General features: G+C 44.5%; 1 protein-coding gene across 1 annotated transcript; it reads left to right on the plus strand.

The window, feature by feature from the left end:
• Positions 1 to 7,643: 7,643 nt before the first annotated feature.
• Positions 7,644 to 18,463, plus strand: LOC113407740 (coagulation factor IX-like). The gene is made up of 5 exons (XM_026657691.2): positions 7,644 to 7,755; positions 11,611 to 11,774; positions 12,112 to 12,136; positions 14,334 to 14,447; positions 17,385 to 18,463. Exons 1-5 carry the CDS (start codon positions 7,689 to 7,691, stop codon positions 17,528 to 17,530), a joined length of 516 nt encoding a protein of 171 aa, XP_026513476.1. The 5' UTR covers positions 7,644 to 7,688; the 3' UTR covers positions 17,531 to 18,463.
• The last annotated feature ends 7 nt before the right edge of the window (positions 18,464 to 18,470 follow it).

Consider the following 18,470-nt stretch of genomic DNA (forward strand, 5'->3'; position numbering starts at 1 on the left):
AAGGAAGTTGACTGTCATTGACTTATATACTGATCAGGCTTGTTTATTGTAATGATGCTTTTGATATCAAACGTTAAATCATACAGGGTTTTAATTAAGTGCAAGATGTTGCCCTTGACGGTGTATCTGTCTCACATGGGTTTCTGGACACAGTGTTAGCCATATTAATCCAATGGATTTTTCCGATGGACAAAGGGGAGGATCAGAAATCTTTCACATGAATTTCCAGAATTCGGGTGGAGGCAGTTCACATTCATGCCAATTAGAGACAGAAAGAGCCTCTTTACTGAACATACAAGGAACCCCTGGAGGACATTGCGAGATACGGTGCCAAGCTAACAGGTTTTTGGAAAATAATTGTTAAAAAATGCTGGGCAAGTTCAGACCTGATGACCTGTGAGTCCTGTCAACATCTGGGAGCTGCGGAGTGGGCTCTGGTGGCATTTCACCTGTTCATACCCAGGTTGAATTAATCCTAGTGTTTGGAAGCAAGTGGGAACGGCGAGGTCTAAATTCAAACCCTGTAGGAACGGATCCAACCCAGCCTTGCATTTATTTTCAGAAAAGACAATTAAAAGGAAACCTGATCAGACATTTTCAAAAATAGACCCAATAGGAAGTTATTAGAGCCACAGTGAAATGTGTCACGCTAATGAATTAATAATTGTGTTTACCCTTTTCCTTGGGAATCTTTTGCCCGTCTCGCCATTTCTGACTGTCACTCAGCATCTTTGAAAAAGAATATTTCAAAGTAGTTCTCTGCTTCTGCAGAGCCGGTGACTGAGCTCCTTCCTGACAGTTATTCACTTCCTGTAATATTTCACAGCACTGGAGCTCCCAGATGAAAGGAGAGTTCGCACGGTGTGCCCATCCTGAAGCCTAATTAAAACCTGAATAAAATGGGAGGGATGGCACCTAGTGAGGAGAGATGTTTCTTGAGGGAACTCAGTAAGGGGAGCTTCTTTCTTGGCAAAACACTGAAACCTCCACATAAAAGCAGAAGAACAATGCCCAGGGCAGGGAATAAAAACCCTGAGCCGGGCAGGGGGGAAATAAGCCTTTCAAATGCGGAAGAGCTATGAGCCAACTCTTTATTTTTGTATAAACTGACTGAACACCAGCATCACTGGAATTTCAGGAGTGGCTGCCATCTTGCACCACTGAAAACAACCTTCTCCTTCCCCTAAGTGCCCCCTCATCAGCGCAAAGAGAAGATGGGTGACAATAGCCACCTAAATTTGTGAACTCCCCATCCTGGAGCGATTGGCAAAATGAAGAGCCTGAGGATAAGGATTCTGCTTCCCATATATGAGCGTGATTTTATATATTTTAGACACCGGGGTTGAGATTCACCCCTGTGCAGAGGAGACAACACGAGCCCCAGGCGTCATTGAAGGGGTTTAAGGGTGTAAGTGGGACTTCAGTGGTGCGTAGAACTAGTGCAAACCCTCTGCCCAGGAGTGAATTTCATCCAAGGTGCCTCTTGTGAGACTGCTATGCACAGCGAAAGAAAAGGACACAAAATCAAGTCACTTAGCTACATGCAGCAATGCAATGGTCCAGCACCTCCCTTTTCGTTTATATCTTCCAACTGATGTAAGACCGAGGGGCAACCCCTGAGATGTCCTAGTTCCACTGACTTCAAAGATATACCTTGCCATTGTCGTCAATGGAGCTTTGACAATTTACACCACTCGATGATTTGGCCCTGGTATGTTAATCATTGCAACAGAAAGGCTGTCCTTCAAAATGATAGTGACAGTGGAAATCCCCACAACCCGGAACATTCTAGGAGAGCAGCCAGGAAGGAGCCTCGGCAATGGCTCCATTGGAGCCGTGATCTCCTGGAAGCCAAGCAAGGCTGGGAGGGTCTCCAGTGGTAGAGTGAAAGCACAGGAACAAAGGGCCCTGGGCTCCAAAAGGCTCCTGAGAGCTACAGGTGTAGGGGGCAGAACCCTTCCTATTTCACCTCAGGGGATGGGCCCAGCCATGCTGACTTCATCCCCATTGCCCCAAGGGAGCAATCTGTTATAAACTCCCTGGATGAAACCATGACCCCATTGAAATCAATGGCAAAACTCCTCTTGACTTCAGTGGGGCCAGGATTTCACCCCATGAATGCAAGTGTAACTCCTATAGGGGGCAATATGGTCCATCAACTTATAGCGATTTCTCTCCCTCTTCTCCAACCACCCCAACAACCCTCATGAGAATTAGCCTTCTCTGACCTCCCAAGTGGATTATAATGACCATAAGATTTAAAATAATAACAATGATAAATCGCCATGGATGGGAATGCCGCCTCTGAATAAAATTATATTTTTAGTCCAGTTTTTTAGTCCAGTTACAAAAGGCTTTCCACATACAATATCCAGAGGCTCTTCTACAAAATTCTTGAAAGCACGGAATAGCCACAGGAGGTGAGCAGACAGCAAGGTGTCCTTGTTATAAAGGATAATTTGATGAGTAAAGTTACTAGAGCTAATGTTACTAGTTTCCACAAAGAGCTGGTCAGAACGTTTTCATTGACGTGCTGTTTCCTCAAAGCCAACACTATTTTGCAGAGATGCATCGATTTTGACAAGGTTGATGAGAGGACTGTTTCCAAATTCCACTTCTAATGAGAGAGAGAGAGAGAGAGAGAGAGAGACCTGAATCAAAAACCTGAGCTTTTTGATTCAAAAGTGGATGTTTTGACCCAATTCTGTTTCATGAAAACCTTCACAAGATTTTGTTTTCATTCCAGTGTGGAACAAAAACAAATTTTGAAGCCTCAAAAGTTGCCACGAAATGGAATGATTGTCCTCCGGTCAGCTGTAATTGTTACAGAGATCTCAGTTATGGGAGAGCACTGAAGTTAATTCTGAATTTTAAGTAGACCCCCTTTGAGAACTTGACCATTTTAAGTCAAAATTAAGCCGGATCAATATTTCATTGCTGAGATCTAACAGAACAACAACGCTTCGCTCTCCAAAGTATTTATGGTGTCGTGCAAATCCCAGTACTGGGGATTTTGTTTGCAAATGAAATAAATAAAAGATAAATTCATTATTTTCATTTGGTGCCACAATAATTGATAGTAGTTGCTATGGATTTATAAAATGGCTTAGATTAATGGCCTTGCTTATTCTAATGATGATGGCATTTTCTGTGGAGATTAATTAGCATTAATGTTGCAAATATTATTAGAACTGAAACATGCACCATAAACCAAAATAATTTGACAGAACTATGTTCTTATTAAAAAACCTTGAAAATAATGAGACTCTAATTGTCCTTTGTTTGTTAGAGTTGGCTATTCTGCACATTCCTTTTATCTGTGCAACTCGTATTGTTTCACTGTTTTATACCAATTTGCTTCTCTTATTTTCCCACATTTTCATGTTCTTATACACAGACAATGAGTGACGATTATTACCCTCTCTACTTTGCATTCAATTTACATCACAAACACATTAACACATCTTAACTCATCTATCTAGAGCGGAAATTTGATAATGGTCCCTTGGAAACCCTACCGGCTATGTCAAACACAAACAATTTCAAATACTGCAAAACCAAATGAGATGAAATGTCACGTCTCAAAAAATAAATGATCTTTGCTGGCAAAGGGCAACAGATTTTACAAACCCATAACTCAATTTTAGCGCCTCTTGTTTTAATCTGCAGCTTATCGGTTCTCCCCTTATTCAAAAAGTGACTCCAAAATACCTCCACAACCGTAAATGTCTCTCACATCAGCTGCAGGAAGGAACATTTTTAATTTTTTGGACACAGAGCACAGCATTCACGGTTCATAAACTCAAACACTTTTACAACAACCCAAGGGCCATTATAACCGCATAGCAAGTGAGAGGTCATTCTCCAGCCTCCGCCATACCGGTGCATCCATATTCTATTCCACATGGAATCCAGTTAGCCTGTTTGTGAGTGCTTATTACTCTGTGAAATGCTCTCCAGAATTCTGTAACAATTACAATAATAGAATATCCATCTTGCTTTGCAAAGACCCGGGGTTGCTTGCCAAAGCTCATCTGCCTTCAGAAGTCATCAAAGGAAAAGTCGCAGCTCTTCCTCTCTTCTAGCAAAGTTATTAGAGTTAATACAGAGAGGTAATAGCCCCACATAACAAACATATTCTTTAAAATGTAATCCTGATTTAAAATCTTTAGGTTTGGACATCTTTTACAGTTGCCAGTTAAGTCTATTATTCATTCCAGCACAGATATTCTCATTTAAAGCGGGATCTCTGATCATAGAATCATAGAAGATTAGGATTGGAAGAGACCTCAGGAGGTCATCTAGTCCAACCCCCTGCTCAAAGCAGGACCAGCATCAGCTAAATCATCCCAGCCAGGGCTTTGTCAAGCCAGGCCTTAAAAACCTCTAAGGATGGAGATTCCACCACCTCCTTAGGTAACCCATTCCAGTGCTTCACTGCCCTCCTAGTGAAATAGTGTTTCCTAATATCCAATCTAGACCTTTCCCCACTGCAACTTGAGACCATTGCTTCTTGTTCTGTCATCTGCCACCATTGAGAACAGCCGAGCTCCATCTCTTTGGAACCCCCCTTCAGGTAGTTGAAGGCTGCTATCAAATCCCCCTTCACTCTTCTCTTCTGCAGACTAAATAACCCCAGTTCCCTCAGCCTCTCCTCGTAAGTCATGTGCCCCAGCCCCCTAATCATTTTTGTTGCCCTCCACTGGACTCTCTTCAATTTGTCCACATCCTTTCTGTAGTTGGGGAACCAAACTGGATGCAATACTCCAGGTGTGGCCTCAACAGTGCCAAATAGAGGGGAATAACCAGTACTTATACCAGTACTTGGTGCCACAATTATGAGACCTGATTCTGTAGTGTTAATCAGGAGCACATTAGTCATCTATTCTGGGGGGCAAACTCCTGGCAGAAAGGTAGGTCAGAATAAGGGTCTCCTGGGTAAAAAGAGAAGACTGTAGCTCTTAAAAGGCAGGCTATTTGATTGGCAGTGTATTAGATTACAACTCCGTTTAACAATACTATCAGCTCAGTTAAGATAAGCGTATATATGGTCCCAGGACAAGGAACCAATTACTGATCAAGGCCCTGCAATCTGGAAAATCAACCGGATTCCACATGGCTGCAGGGTTCTGCACTAACAGAAAGGGGCCTAAAGATCACATTCAATCCCCTTTGACATAGGGTCACCAGATGTGCCGATTTTATAGGGACAGTCCCGATTTTGGTTTTTTTTTCTTATATAGGCTCCTATTACCTCCCACCCCCTGTCCCGATTTTTCACACTTGCTGTCTGGTCACCCTACTTTGACATGTATTCCTATTTAGATACTTTGAGTAAGACTGTGCTGTCCCGCTAACTTGTCCCTGACCCCAATACACCCCTCCCATCTCCAGCCCTGCTCCTGGCCTACGCCAGGGCTTTTGCGGGGGTCCTTGGAAAGCAGTCTTACAGCAGTCCTCTACAGTGCCTGCACCAGGGGAGTCCTGTTCTGGATGGAACTGGTGTTTATAGAGCCCCTTTATGTTGCTCCAGGGTGAAATTCTGGCCCCATAAAGTCACTAGGAATTTTGCCATGGACTTCAATCCCCGGACCCTTTTACCCAGACGGGGCTGAAAAATCTCACTCTTTGTTTCAAAGTTTTCAGTAGGTGTTGCTCTACCTGGTTAGTTGGGGGCATTTAGTACACACCTCTGGGCTTGACTCAGTTTCTCATGTTTGCATTACAGCAAGCTTCCCTGAATACACATTCTTACTGTACAGAACCCCAGAAACACAGTGCTCATGTTACTAAACAATTGACTGGGGCTGGATGCACAGAAAGCCAGTGCAAATTATACTGCCTGGTGTCAGTATGGCCGCCTGCAATAACTCACGGGGGATGGAGGGATGAGAAAGGAATTGGGGTGAAACAAAGAGAAATCCTTAAGATTTTCCACTGTGGAGGGCTGCATTAAGCGCACCATTCAAACCCCACTGTCAGTTAAAGGGACTTCCCTGGACTTCAAGAGGTTCTGAATCAGGACCCAGTGGAGATTCCTTGGCGAGGCACCATCCCCTTTGTGGCTTGCGCTGACCTCTACAGGTCTGCCAGCACAGAGGAGTTTGTGGCATTATCAGCTCACCCCAGCTGATGTTCTGGTCAGAGGCAGATTAAGATTTATTGGGGCCCTGGTCACAAAGAACATTCCCCTCCCCCCTCATTCCCCCTCACCATGGGGCCCTGCCCCCTGCTCCTCTCCTTCCCCCCCAAGACCCTGCCCCCTTAGGGCTGGATTAACTCTCCTGTGGGCCCAGGGCTATTAGATTTTGTGGGGCCCCTGTATACAAGTCTTTTTCCTAATTTAAAACAAAACGATCACAATTATGGCATCGAGGCTATTAACCCTATACTAAACTTGCCTTTTAATTAACATAAAGCCGTTCTGTGGTTACATTTCAGTCTCAAAACATGTAGAATATAGTTAATTCAAAAGAGCCGACTTCTTACCTTAGAACAGCTGTTATATTAGTTGCTTTCTGGGAGGGAGTTTGGGTGCAGGGGCTCCAGGCTGGGGCAGAGTGTTGGGGTGCAGGAGAGGGTGAGGGGTGTGGGCTCTGGGAGAGAGTTTGGTGCAGGAGGGGGCTCCAGGCTGGGGCAGAGTGTTGGGGTGCAGGAGAGGGTGAGGGGTGTGGGCTCTGGGAGGGAGTTTGGGTGTAAGGGCTCCAGGCTGGGGCAGGGTGAGGGGTGTGGGCTCTGGGAGGGAGTTTGGGTGCAGGAGGGGGCTCCAGGCTGGGGCAGAGTGTTAGGGTGTGAGAGGGGGTGCGAGGTGCAAGCTCCGGCAGGGAGGCGTTTACCACAGGTGGTTCCCGGCCGGCGGCACAGCAGGGCTCAGGCAGGCTGCCTGCCTACATGCCATAGCCCCACGCCGCTCCCAAAAGCAGCTGGTTGCTGGCACGTCTCTGCATGCCCCTTAGGGGAGGGGGACAGCATGTCTTCGTGCGCTGCCCAGGCCTGCAAACACCATCCCCACAAGCGTTAATGGGAACTATGGGGATGGTACTGGGGGTGGGGGCAGCGCGCGGAGCTGCCTCCCCTTCCCCCCGCCAGGGGCTGCAGAGATGTGCCAGCAGCCGGCCACTTGCAGGAGCAGCGTGGGGCCACGGCATGCAGGCAGCCTGCCTGAGCCCTGTTTCGCCGGGGTCCCGGGCAGCAGCCCCTAAAGCCCCTGCGTTAATCCGGCCCTGTGCCCCCTGGCCAGGCTGGAAGCCGGAGCTGGGCTGTGGTAAGAGGCGCCCAGGGAGCCCAGGCCACTGTGGGGAGCCCTGGACCTTCTATCTGTCCTGGGCAGCCCTGGGCACGGGCCCTGTGGGCCCATGCGTTAATCTGCCACTGGTTCTGGAACTTGGGCTCTGTGGCTGTTTTTTTACATGGGCAACAGCAAATATAAACCCACCTAACCTGGCCCACAATATTTCTTGGGGTTTGAAACTATGCAATAGGTTTATCCTGTGCAAGGGTGGGGTGGTTACTCCTCCTTTCACATCCAAGCTACCATTTCAGAGAATCCTCGTCAAATGCACATTTGGGAACCTTAAATTAAAGGGTTACCCAAAGTAAACAAACAAGGGCCTGTACTTTGGAACCATCGATCCAGCTTCTCTATACTTGCACAATCCATTAGCAAAAGGATTGCGTGGTACACAAAAATGGCAAAAATCTCTCTCATGATCATCACTGGTCTTCTTGGATCTCTTCTCAGTGCCGAATGTACAGGTTGGTTCATTTTAAACCTAGCATGTCCTCTGCTTTTTAGTTGCTCGCATAGATCGGATAACATTTCTGTCCTCTGATAAGGAATAAATCATTTACCAGCAACAAAATTCACATAGTAAGACTGCTGAATTGTATCGGTTCTCCATTTAAAAGTATGTTTTCTCTTGAGAATAAAAATATAGGGGTTTTATGGTGATAAAATTAATTGATGTGCTGCTTTTTATTTAAAGAATGGGACTTTTCTGCTACTTATTTTATGACTATTAATGTCAAGGAATTGCTCTAGATTCAGCCATTTTAATACAAATAAAACAATCGGAGGAAACAATATTTATAAATGAGCGTCTGTGCCTTTTACGGTGTATTTGAATCCCAGAACAAATTGTCCAATTGACCAAAAAATACATGACAGGGTTTTTGGATTTGCTACTGTGACGATTGTTTAAATGCCAAATTCGGCTGAATTCAAATGCAATATTTTAAACTAAGATCATGAGCATGCAAGAGAACAGTTTGGCCAAAGAGCAGACATTTCTAATAGAAGTGAGGCTGATGCACCAACTATCACACCATTTGTTGCCTATCTTTCCTCATGTCCAGGGGCATGATCCTGCATTAAGGAAATCAAAGGCAGTTTTACCATTTACCTCAATGGAAGCAGGACCCAGTCCTACATAGGGAGGTTACCCCCCCCCCCTCTGGTGGGGTTCTGAGGTTGTATCCATGTTTGTGCTGTGTTGTGGGGGTGGTGGAAGGGACTATATATCGGTGCAGAGCACTATATTGTTATTTCACTTCAAACCAGACAGCCTGTCCTAGCTGGGAAGATAAAATATTCTTTCCAGTGTGTTTACTCACTGAGTAGAGCTGAGAGCCTAAAGCACAGTATTGCGATACTCCTTGAAAGCAAACCATGGCAAAATATTCTTCCCATGCCCCGTGAGACGTGCCTACTACAGAATTCTGTGCTAGACCTGGATACTGGAAACCTCATAGACCCAGGCACAGAGAAAGTGTATTTAAACAGTCATGCCCCTCTGCCATGTACATTGGCCAAACTGGACAGTCTCTACGCAAAAGAATAAATGGACACAAATCGGACATCAGGCATCATAACATTCAAAAACCAGTCGGAGAACACTTCAATCTCTCTGGTCACTCAATAACAGACCTAAAAGTGGCAATTCTTCAACAAAAAAAACCCTTCAAAAACAGACTCCAACGTGAAACTGGAGAACTGGAATTAATTTGCAAACTGGACACAATCAGATTAGGCCTGAATAAAGACTGGGAGTGGTTGGGTCATTACAAAACCTAAACCAAATTTCCCCAATACTAATTTCCCCCTACTGTTACTCACACCTTCTTGTCAACTGTCTGTAATGGGCCACTCTCATTACCACTTCAAAAGTTATTTTTCCTCCCCTGGTATCCTGCTGTTAATTGAATTGTCTCATTAGACTGACCTCACACTTGGTAAGGCAACTCCCATCCTTTCATGTATTTATACCTGCTCCTGTATTTTCCACTCCATGCATCTGATGAAGTGGGTTGTAGCCCACCAAAGCTTATGCCCAAATAAATTTGTTAGTCTCTAAGGTGCCACAAGGACTCCTCGTTGTTTTAATCTCTCCATTGATTCTCAGATTCACCTGCTTAGCTATTGGCAGTTGCCTCCAGCCAGAGGTTTCCCTGGGGATGGAGTAAAATGCCCATTCTCCAAGTGAGCCTGTCACCTTTTGTCCAGGGTATTGTTTTGTTTTGTTTTGAAAGCATTCTGCAGCATCAGGACATGACTGCATTAGCCGGAATGGCAGAATGGCAGTAACTGGAGTTAGAGGGGTGCTTTGCGCTATATTTTAATGATGCAGCTGACGAGTTACCATCTGTATCTGGTGCACTTAGGTTAATTGGAACAGGTGCCTGCTGTATTCCTATTGGCTAGAAGTGTCCAGGAAGAGATCCAAGGTGAAAATGTTGCAACTGATGTTCTAGTTTTTGTGTAATTAGTCTTGAGACTAATTGTGGAAAAAAGCAGCATGTCTCTGAGCCCCTGGAGCTGAACATGTCTTGGACTGCACTGGACTGGACCCTTTGCACAGTTCAAATGCAAAATGGCAGGCCCCAGAAGCACAGTCACCCCCCAAAGGGGCGGATTGTTTGCAAAGGGTACGGTGGCAGGTAGAACCATCTTTACTCATACTGATGCTGCTCCGGGCGATCCGTTGACAGTGATCGCCTTTGCATTTTAAGTGTGAACTGGTCAATGGTCAAAACTTCAAGGAAGAGGAGGGAAATCAATTTTGGATCCCTCCCCTAAACACAAACCAAGCTATTGCCATCGGACAATTTGTATTAATAGTCACAAGTCTCTACCACACCTGCTTTCCGGGAGAATAGAATTGTTTACTCCATTAAGACCTAGGGCAAGGTAGTACTGTTAAGATCAAGATTTTAATTCTCATAGCTAATTGAAAGCAAGTGTCAGCACAAAGAATACAGAACTGTAGACTTGTTTTGCAGTCGTTTAAACTGTTATAAAAACAGTTGGCAGTCAGAATAATCACTTGCAGATAGAGCTCCAGCAGAAGGGCCAATTCCTGCCTTCAGTTACAGGGGGTAAGTGAGGATGGTAATTCCAATGAACTCAAATGGAGTCAAAGTATAAATCTGGAATAAGGGTTTTACTGAAGTCAGGGGGTGTTTCTCGGATGACTTCAAGGAGCGTTTAATTGGGCACTAAGTGAGAGCAGAAACTAGCCTTCTAAAAGCAAATAGAGATTCTGTCTGGCTGTTACCAGTCCTCACAAGTTCCCTTTCTAGTCATCATGATGAGTTTCTTCTCTCTCTCACCAAGTCTCAAGTGGCCAATGAAATTTACTCCCATTCTCTGGGAAATCTGTTACAGTATAAACCTTATATGAACAAGAAGCTATATAATATTGTTTCACAAACTTAATGACCAACTTTAACCCCAAGCAGAACTGACAGCGCCATCTAGTGACCATGAGAGGCTTTGATGTCTTTCACTGTAAGCCTGTTAGTCATAAGAAAGGGCCTTGAAAATTTGGCTGACCAAGTAGATGACCAAGAACTTTCTCTGTTTTAATAAGCAGATCTGCTCACACTCAAGACAGTGCTTGCGGTGTGAGGTGAAACAAAGCACCAACTGGTGCCTAGAACACTGGAGAAATTAGTCAGGAACATTGAAACCATGATAAAATAGTGCCCCCACAAGGCGGCTATTCATAAAGTCTTCAATGGAGAATTTATCTGCCTTGTGGTAGCCCTACAGGATGAGTTATTGGGATCTGGTTCAGCAAAGAGTAAGCAGAGCAATAACTTTAAGAGGTGTTAGTTCTGGAAAAAATGTAAACAATGTTTTAAAAGTGAAAACAAATAGTAACCCTCTCCTTTTGATTTTCTTCTAGGACAAAATTCACCCCTCTGCAGAGGGCCTCTTGTGCGGTACCTACCTCTCACTTAAGCCTTTAGCCTCTCTGCACTGGGATGAAATTCACCTCAACAAGCATTTTCAGGCTTGGTCTACACAAAGGTTTTGTACCGGCCTAACTATTTTGGTTATGGGTGTGGGTTTTTTACTGATATAGTCATACCATTACAGCTGGACACAGTTATATTATACAGCTACCCTCCGTATACAGGAAAGGGAATACGCTATATTAGAATTTTACTATGCGTGTGCAATATGGCCATAACCATGGTGTCTAGGTGGTGAAAACCCAGGGACGGAAAGCCTGGTGTTTGAGAACACAGCACTTAAACATGACAGTTAAAACGTTAAGGGGACTGTACCATCCTGTAACTATCGTCTATGGTTTTTCTTAATTACAGTTTTTATCAAAAATGAACAAGCAAGCTCGATTTTGCGCAGGCTGAAGAGGTATAATTCAAATCGACTGGAAGAGTTTGTTCCAGGGAACCTCGAGAGAGAATGTAAGGAAGAAAAATGCAGTTTTGAAGAAGCGCGAGAAGTCTTTGAAAACACGGAAAAAACAGTGAGTGTTGTTATGGCAGAATGACCCCGGCCCTACCATTATAAACCTACTGGGGGCAAGATAGGAGGGAGACAATCATGGAAAAAGCCTCTTTTCCCAAAGGGTGCAATTCAGCCTGTGCAATGGACCAGCAGAGCACCTATGTTCATGTGAGTCTCGCATAAGCACTTATGCCTGTGCTGACCCACTTCATGAAAGGGATTTTAACCCTAAAAACTTTCTATTTGGATCCTTTCCCTAAAGTTTTGGGGGCTTTACTTCTTGCTAGTTCTGTAATTTAATTTTCAACTTAAATATCAAGAGAAATTATTCATTTTATTGTTTGTTTGTTTTGTAGATGGAGTTTTGGAAAGGGTATATTGGTAAGAGATTTGCTTCCTCCACATTTCACATACATAAAAACCATAAGGTCATCCTGTATTCACCTTTCAGTACATGCCTATAAGTAATGGGAGGTACAGGTATTCATTGAAAGAATATTTCCCATTTAATGGAATAGGTTCTACAGTAGTGCTGGTCAAAGTTATGCATGATGAATAATATATCCCCCCAATTTAGTTCTTTCCCCTGTTCTGTTTGCAGATAATTCACAGTGTTGGTTTTTACGAGTCTATTCATTATTTGCATTTGTTCAAACAGCTTGTGTGAACAAGTTTCACTGTATGAGTTCACCTCGACCACTTGCAGTTTGTGATGTGTGATTGGTGTAAACCATGTAGAATGTTTCAGCTCCTATGGAAAAATGAAACGTTAAGGTTTGAGACAAATGGCCAGTAGCAAATGCCCTGTTCACATGCAAATATGGCTCTTCCTATGAATGGCCCCTCTGTAAACACGTGTGTGAGCACATCACGTTTGCTTGGAAATAGTGTATTAAAGAGAGCTATAAATGTGGCCAAAGCTGATCGCTGTTTGGAATTCAAACCAGTGCCCACAAACACTTGTTTTGCATCTCTTGTCCAGCTCTGCTTCACACTTACAATCTGTCTCTTCACTCCTTGGTCCCTAACCTCAACTACCCCCCACACAAAAAATATTCAATGAACACTAAACATATGAAACTAAGGATGTTTCAGCTTCGTAGATTGGCTGAGCACACAGAACATTGCCACTCTTAAATAACTCACATGAGTCAGTCCAACCTATACAATAAAAAAGTTACATTTGCCTTTTAAAACTGTCCTCTGAAAAAACAATCGCCACGAAACTGAGATACTGTATTTTGTTTTTCTATGGTTGAAACTAATGACCCCCCCTTGCAAAAAAACAAAAACAATCTTACCGTCTCCTTTTTTATCACTGTGCATGTTTTACTTGTCCAGCTCACGAGCTGCTAGTACCAACATCTGTGCTGCATGAGTGAAATTCACTCCCATGCAGAGACGCAGCTCAAGACCCAGGCACCACTTAAACCCTATTTGAGAGCTTAAGTCATGCACAGGCCTAATACTCTGCACAGCGGTGAATTTGGCCCTAAGTGGCCATCTTCTGCACCACACAAGCAACCTTTGGGCAGTTTCCAAGGCTTGAGTCCTAATTCTCTGCTGCCCTGTGCTTTGTGTCTGCACTGCTGTAAGTGACAAGTGGGTGTAAAACTCCACCATGCCGTTGAGGTGGAGTTTTACACTGACTTGCACCAGTATAAGTGGCTGCACAAGCCACCGGGAGACAAAAGACCCAATCCCTGGCCTGCAAGCTGGACATTCTGTACTTTGTTATATTTTGCCCCCTGTTTGCATTGGAACGAGGGGGAAGGAGAGAGAGGAGGAAGAAGCATTAACAGCTGAATTTCCTGGTGTAACATGAATGCATCATGGCACTCTGCATTTCTCCTTCTCCTTCGGCTTTGCTCTGTCTTTTAAGAGTTTATTTCCTTAAGATTCAGCATCACGAATCCAATTGCCAAGTCCCCGGGTTTTATTGCAAATTTTCTGATAATTGGTGTTTTTCTTAGAGCTGGATTCACAGGAATACATGAGGATCTCGGCTTTCATTTCTTTTAAGAAGTCTGTTTCTAGCCCTCACAGAAAAGGAGAAAAGCTTGAGCCCTAAAGTTCAGGGTCTTACGGTAAAGGCTCAAAACCAGGTGGCCATGCCACAGTCTTCCCCAAGGAAAGATGAGAACTTAAAAAAACCCCTAATTTGGAGACAGCTGGCTCTGCGTGTTCTCAAGGAAATCCACCTCCTAGCTCCAGCTTTCTAAGCTAGATGAGACATAGGACCAGACTCTGATCTCACACTAGTGAGAATTGGGCAGAGCACAACTGAAGTCAGGGGAATTAACACACCAAAGACTGTAGTGAGGTCAGGTTTGATGCCATAATCAGGCCTTTGTGCATAATGCAGCTGCAGAGGTCACCACGGGATTGCTGCTTTGTCAATTTGTTATGCAATTATTTTCCAGAATCTAACTTTTCCCTTAAAAAGAAGTTTTCAGGTCCAAGCTTAACTTAACATTCTTTATCCTGAGCCTGGTAGGGTGGGGGAACACTCACTGTGGAGTAGCAAAAGTTGAATACCCTTGTCTGCTAATTAGCTGATCTTGTTTTCATTTCCAAGATGGAGACCAGTGCAATCCAAATCCGTGTAAAAATGGAGCCCGTTGTGCAGATGACGTCGGTTCCTACGTGTGTTGGTGCCCGGCAGGGTATGAAGGAAGGAACTGTGAGCTAGGTATGTACCAAGAGGGCAGATTCTCTGCTGCCCTGCACCATACGTAGTCCCTTAGACCTGGGCAAAGTGGATGGGAATAATTTCCATTCTCATTGGGTGGTTTTATAACCACTTTGCACTGCTGTAAGTGACCACACAACACTCAGGTGTAACCCCTTGGTGAGTGTGTTACAGGTCTCTCCTACGGGACCCAATCCACAGAGGAGATGCTACCCTCCCAACCCCGCTAGTAAGGATTAGTTATTTAGCTCATGCTAAAGCAACTTCTACTTCTCGCTATGGTGTTCCCTGGTTCAAACCCTGGTGTTAGCCAAGGTGGCAGCCATCACATATTATAAATGAGAATCAGATTCACAGCCTGCTCAGTAATGTCATGTCTGCCAATGGAAATATTTAATCAGGAACCTCCTTTCTCTCCCTATTAGAAGCCCTTCCTGTATGGATTATAGTAGTCAGGGCTATTTAACTCCATGGGTGAAATCCTGAGCCTAACAGAGAATACAAGATTTTTTCATTGACTTTAATGAGGCCAGGATTTCACCCCCTGGTTCCATTCAACTTCCTGGGGAGATAGAGAGGAATGGGGCCTGATCCAAAATCCATAGAAATCAAACTGGAGTTTTCCCATTGACTTCAGTGGGAGCAGGATCCGAGCTACGGTGCTGGGGGGTTGAGTATTGCCCAACAGTTTCATGCACAGCACACAGGGGGCCCTGTTTGACAATGAGCAATGATCAACTACACACACACCCTATGAGTCCAAAGACAAACAAAATGCCAATACTCTCCTGAAGGGCTCAGGAGATTATGAAAATAGAATCATTAATGGTTTTAGGAGCTAGGATCTCTCTGTCTCATTGTTTCTGCCCATCCTCTGATCCAGTATAGCCAGTGTAATGAACGAGCACTGAGAAGAGATTCTCTTTCTACTTGTGTTTTCACTCTGGCAAGGAAGAGGTGCGGGTCTGGAAGAGTGTTTTAAATTTGCAGCAAATATAAAATGGTCTCAAGCCACTGCAGTCTTCTTGTGGATGGCAGACTGGGACTAAAATAGCAATAGAAATGAAGTGACTTTATAAAAATAGTAAACGATCACGTAAGCATGACGATAGGAATGGATGTGTCCTTGAGGAGTGGGAGGGAAGTTAATCTACTGTGAAGTTATTTGAGAACTCACTGAGAATTACAAGCAAGTCTATTGACTAGTCACTTTCGACACCGGGAAGATGAGATTCCCGAAAGACAGAGAAAAGCAAAGGGGAGCGTGCATCAAAAATGTTCACAAGAAAATGTGAGTGTAACGTGAATGCCCCTGGGTTGGTCGTCAGCAGTGGGGATCGAACTTGGGACCTCTGGATCTTAATGCATGCGCCTCTATTGCCTAAGCTAAAAGACTCCACTCTCTTAGCTACCTCTGTAGCAGGCTCATCCATCTCCATTCGGCCAAGCCTCCACTAGAGGGGAAACAGAACTTCACATCAAGTTGTCATGTCCTACATATTCCCCCTGGCTGGGGAAGTGTATCCCGAGCTCCAGAGGCTTCCCAGTTCAATTTCCTATCCAGGCCACCGTCTGTAACACTGACACCCCTAGTGTGGTGTCAGTGGCTGAAGCTGGGGGCTGAGTCTTTTTGCTTAGACAGTAGAGACACGTGCAACAAGATCCACTGCCAAGGACCCACCCAGAGGCATCAGCATTACACATTATAGGCTCCAAGCTCAGTTTCGTCAAAAGCTGGGCTCGATAAGGGAGGATTTATGGTTTGTGTCATGGAAAATCTGTGGTTTTTCTTCATTTATGATGCAAAACCTGGCAGTTTAAACTGACTTTCTGGGTTCACACCAATCCGAAATCAGAGGTCTATCCCAAGGTTTACACTGCGCCCTTCGACCTGGCATCTGGTCACCTGAATCCAAACTGAAGACAGAGGGGGAGGAGGAGCGTGGTGGGGAATCCACGGGATATTGTACAAATATTTGTACAAACCCTTCCAAGTGGATCTGCCAAGTCCCAGAGAGCTCCGAAACGCTGAGTGGCCTCAATCTCTCGGACGTCGTTGGTGTCAGAACTGGTGCTGTTGTAGCCCACAAGGAGGCTGCCCTAGCGGACTCTGCTCCCTCTCCCTACTGCAAAGCAGGTCTCGGAAACCAGTCTCCTTGATAGCTTGCCAGGAGGCTAGGCGGTGCAGGGCAGGCCTCAGGTTCAGTGGATCAGCAATGAGACCGGAGTCCACCAGCCAAAACACTCTCCAGCAGAGAGAGAAATGAGGGGACCCACAGATGCTACCACTTCCCCATGACTTTCCACAATACATTTTCCCACCAGTTTCATCCAGTTCTAGCTCAGACATTTGCCGTTTTGGGGAGATTGGCTTTAACTCGGGGTAGTCAATAGGTGGACCGCCGGCCAAATCCGGACTGCCAGATGCTATTAAACTGACCCCGAAATCTTTTTATTTACTTATTAATTATTATTATTTGTATTATTTTCTCTAGGGTCTGGACCTTGACTATACCTTTAACCTCTTGGTCTCACATAAGCTGTACATGTATTCCTTGGAGAAGTGCATGGGTTAGAGACGCTGGTTGAGATTTTCAAGGCAGACAAAGGGATTTAGCCATGCTTTCAGATTAAATGGGTTTCTTAACTCCGGTTCCCTTAACACACACCAGGCAAAATTTCTGACTGTAGCGTATCCTGATCAGTGCTTTCATTGGAAGAAGGGAAGATGCAAATTTGCTTCTGCCATGCAACAGTTTGGGTTGTTTATATGCTGGAGTCTAAAGGCCTGATCTTGAGAAGGGTTAACCACCCATTACTCCCAAACTAGGTCCTAAGTAAACAGCTCAGCAACATGCTCCTTAATCTATGTCATTTTCAGCTTTGCATTTATTGCCCTTTTAAAGTGTCTAATGGGTTTGGTTTAATTTCTTTCAGATTCAACCTGTGCTACTAAGAACGGAGGATGCAAGCATTTTTGCACCAATGATCCACCCCGCAAAGTTGTTTGCTCCTGTGCAGTTGGCTATAAACTGAATGGAGATGGAAAATCCTGTGACCCTGCAGGTCAAGTTCTAAAATGATGTAAAGATTTGGGCTGAGATTTCAAAAGCTTCCTGGAGTATTTAGGCACACAGTGTCATTGAAATGAATGGGACAAGTGCATCTAGATCCCCTTGGTGGCTTTGGAACTCTCAGCCTGGTTGTTTCATAAAGCATGTTGTGAAATGTGTAGTAGAGCAGGTTAGCAATAGTCGTGGACATTTTGTGGCAGGTAAGGGCCACGCGCGCAGTTGGTGGCATAAACCCCTTCCCCAAACAAGACATAGAAAAAATAGAGCCACACTAAGGCCACCACTCTACAGAGCAGGAATGGGATGCTTAAGAGTAGGCATTGGGATCACTGCTTGTTTCAGGTGGCCATCTATAGGTCATGTCTACTTTTCCTCTGTCATTGCGCCAGTATGACCCTCTTACAACATTCTCTGCCGAGACCCCTAACTTTCTAGAGGGAAAAGCCATGTGTCCAGCTGCTCTCATGCCCACAGGTATGCATGCCATATGAGTTCTTGCAAGCAAGAGCTATGGCATTGTTGATCCCATGTTCTTCATATTTGGGATGCGATGGGCTTTTTGATTACAGTAGATAGGATGGAGCAAGTCTACATCCAGTCAGAATGGGCTACATCCCATACATGGTACAGAACAGGGCTAGATCCCATCTTTGAACATCATGGGGAGTTGACCTACAAGTTCTTTGAGAAGTCTTCACTGGAGACATGCCAAGTTCGTGCTGCTTTTGGGTATTATTTCTATTCCACCACTGGATAGTCAGAAAAAAACATGCAGTTGATGCTAAAATCTGCAACCTAAATCTACTATTAAGGAGGTAAAAAAAAAAAACCTTTAAAAGGAAATACATGGATTTTCACGGTTGCAACTTTAGAAGGAAGCTTTACTTTGAAAAACATCATGAAACAACTTTATCTTGTTACGTCTCCCAGATTTGACCATATTACTAGG

Source organism: Terrapene carolina, unplaced genomic scaffold (assembly GCF_002925995.2).
Source record: "Terrapene carolina triunguis isolate 2854851 unplaced genomic scaffold, T_m_triunguis-2.0 Scaffold266, whole genome shotgun sequence".
Taxonomy (NCBI): Eukaryota; Metazoa; Chordata; order Testudines; family Emydidae; genus Terrapene; species Terrapene triunguis.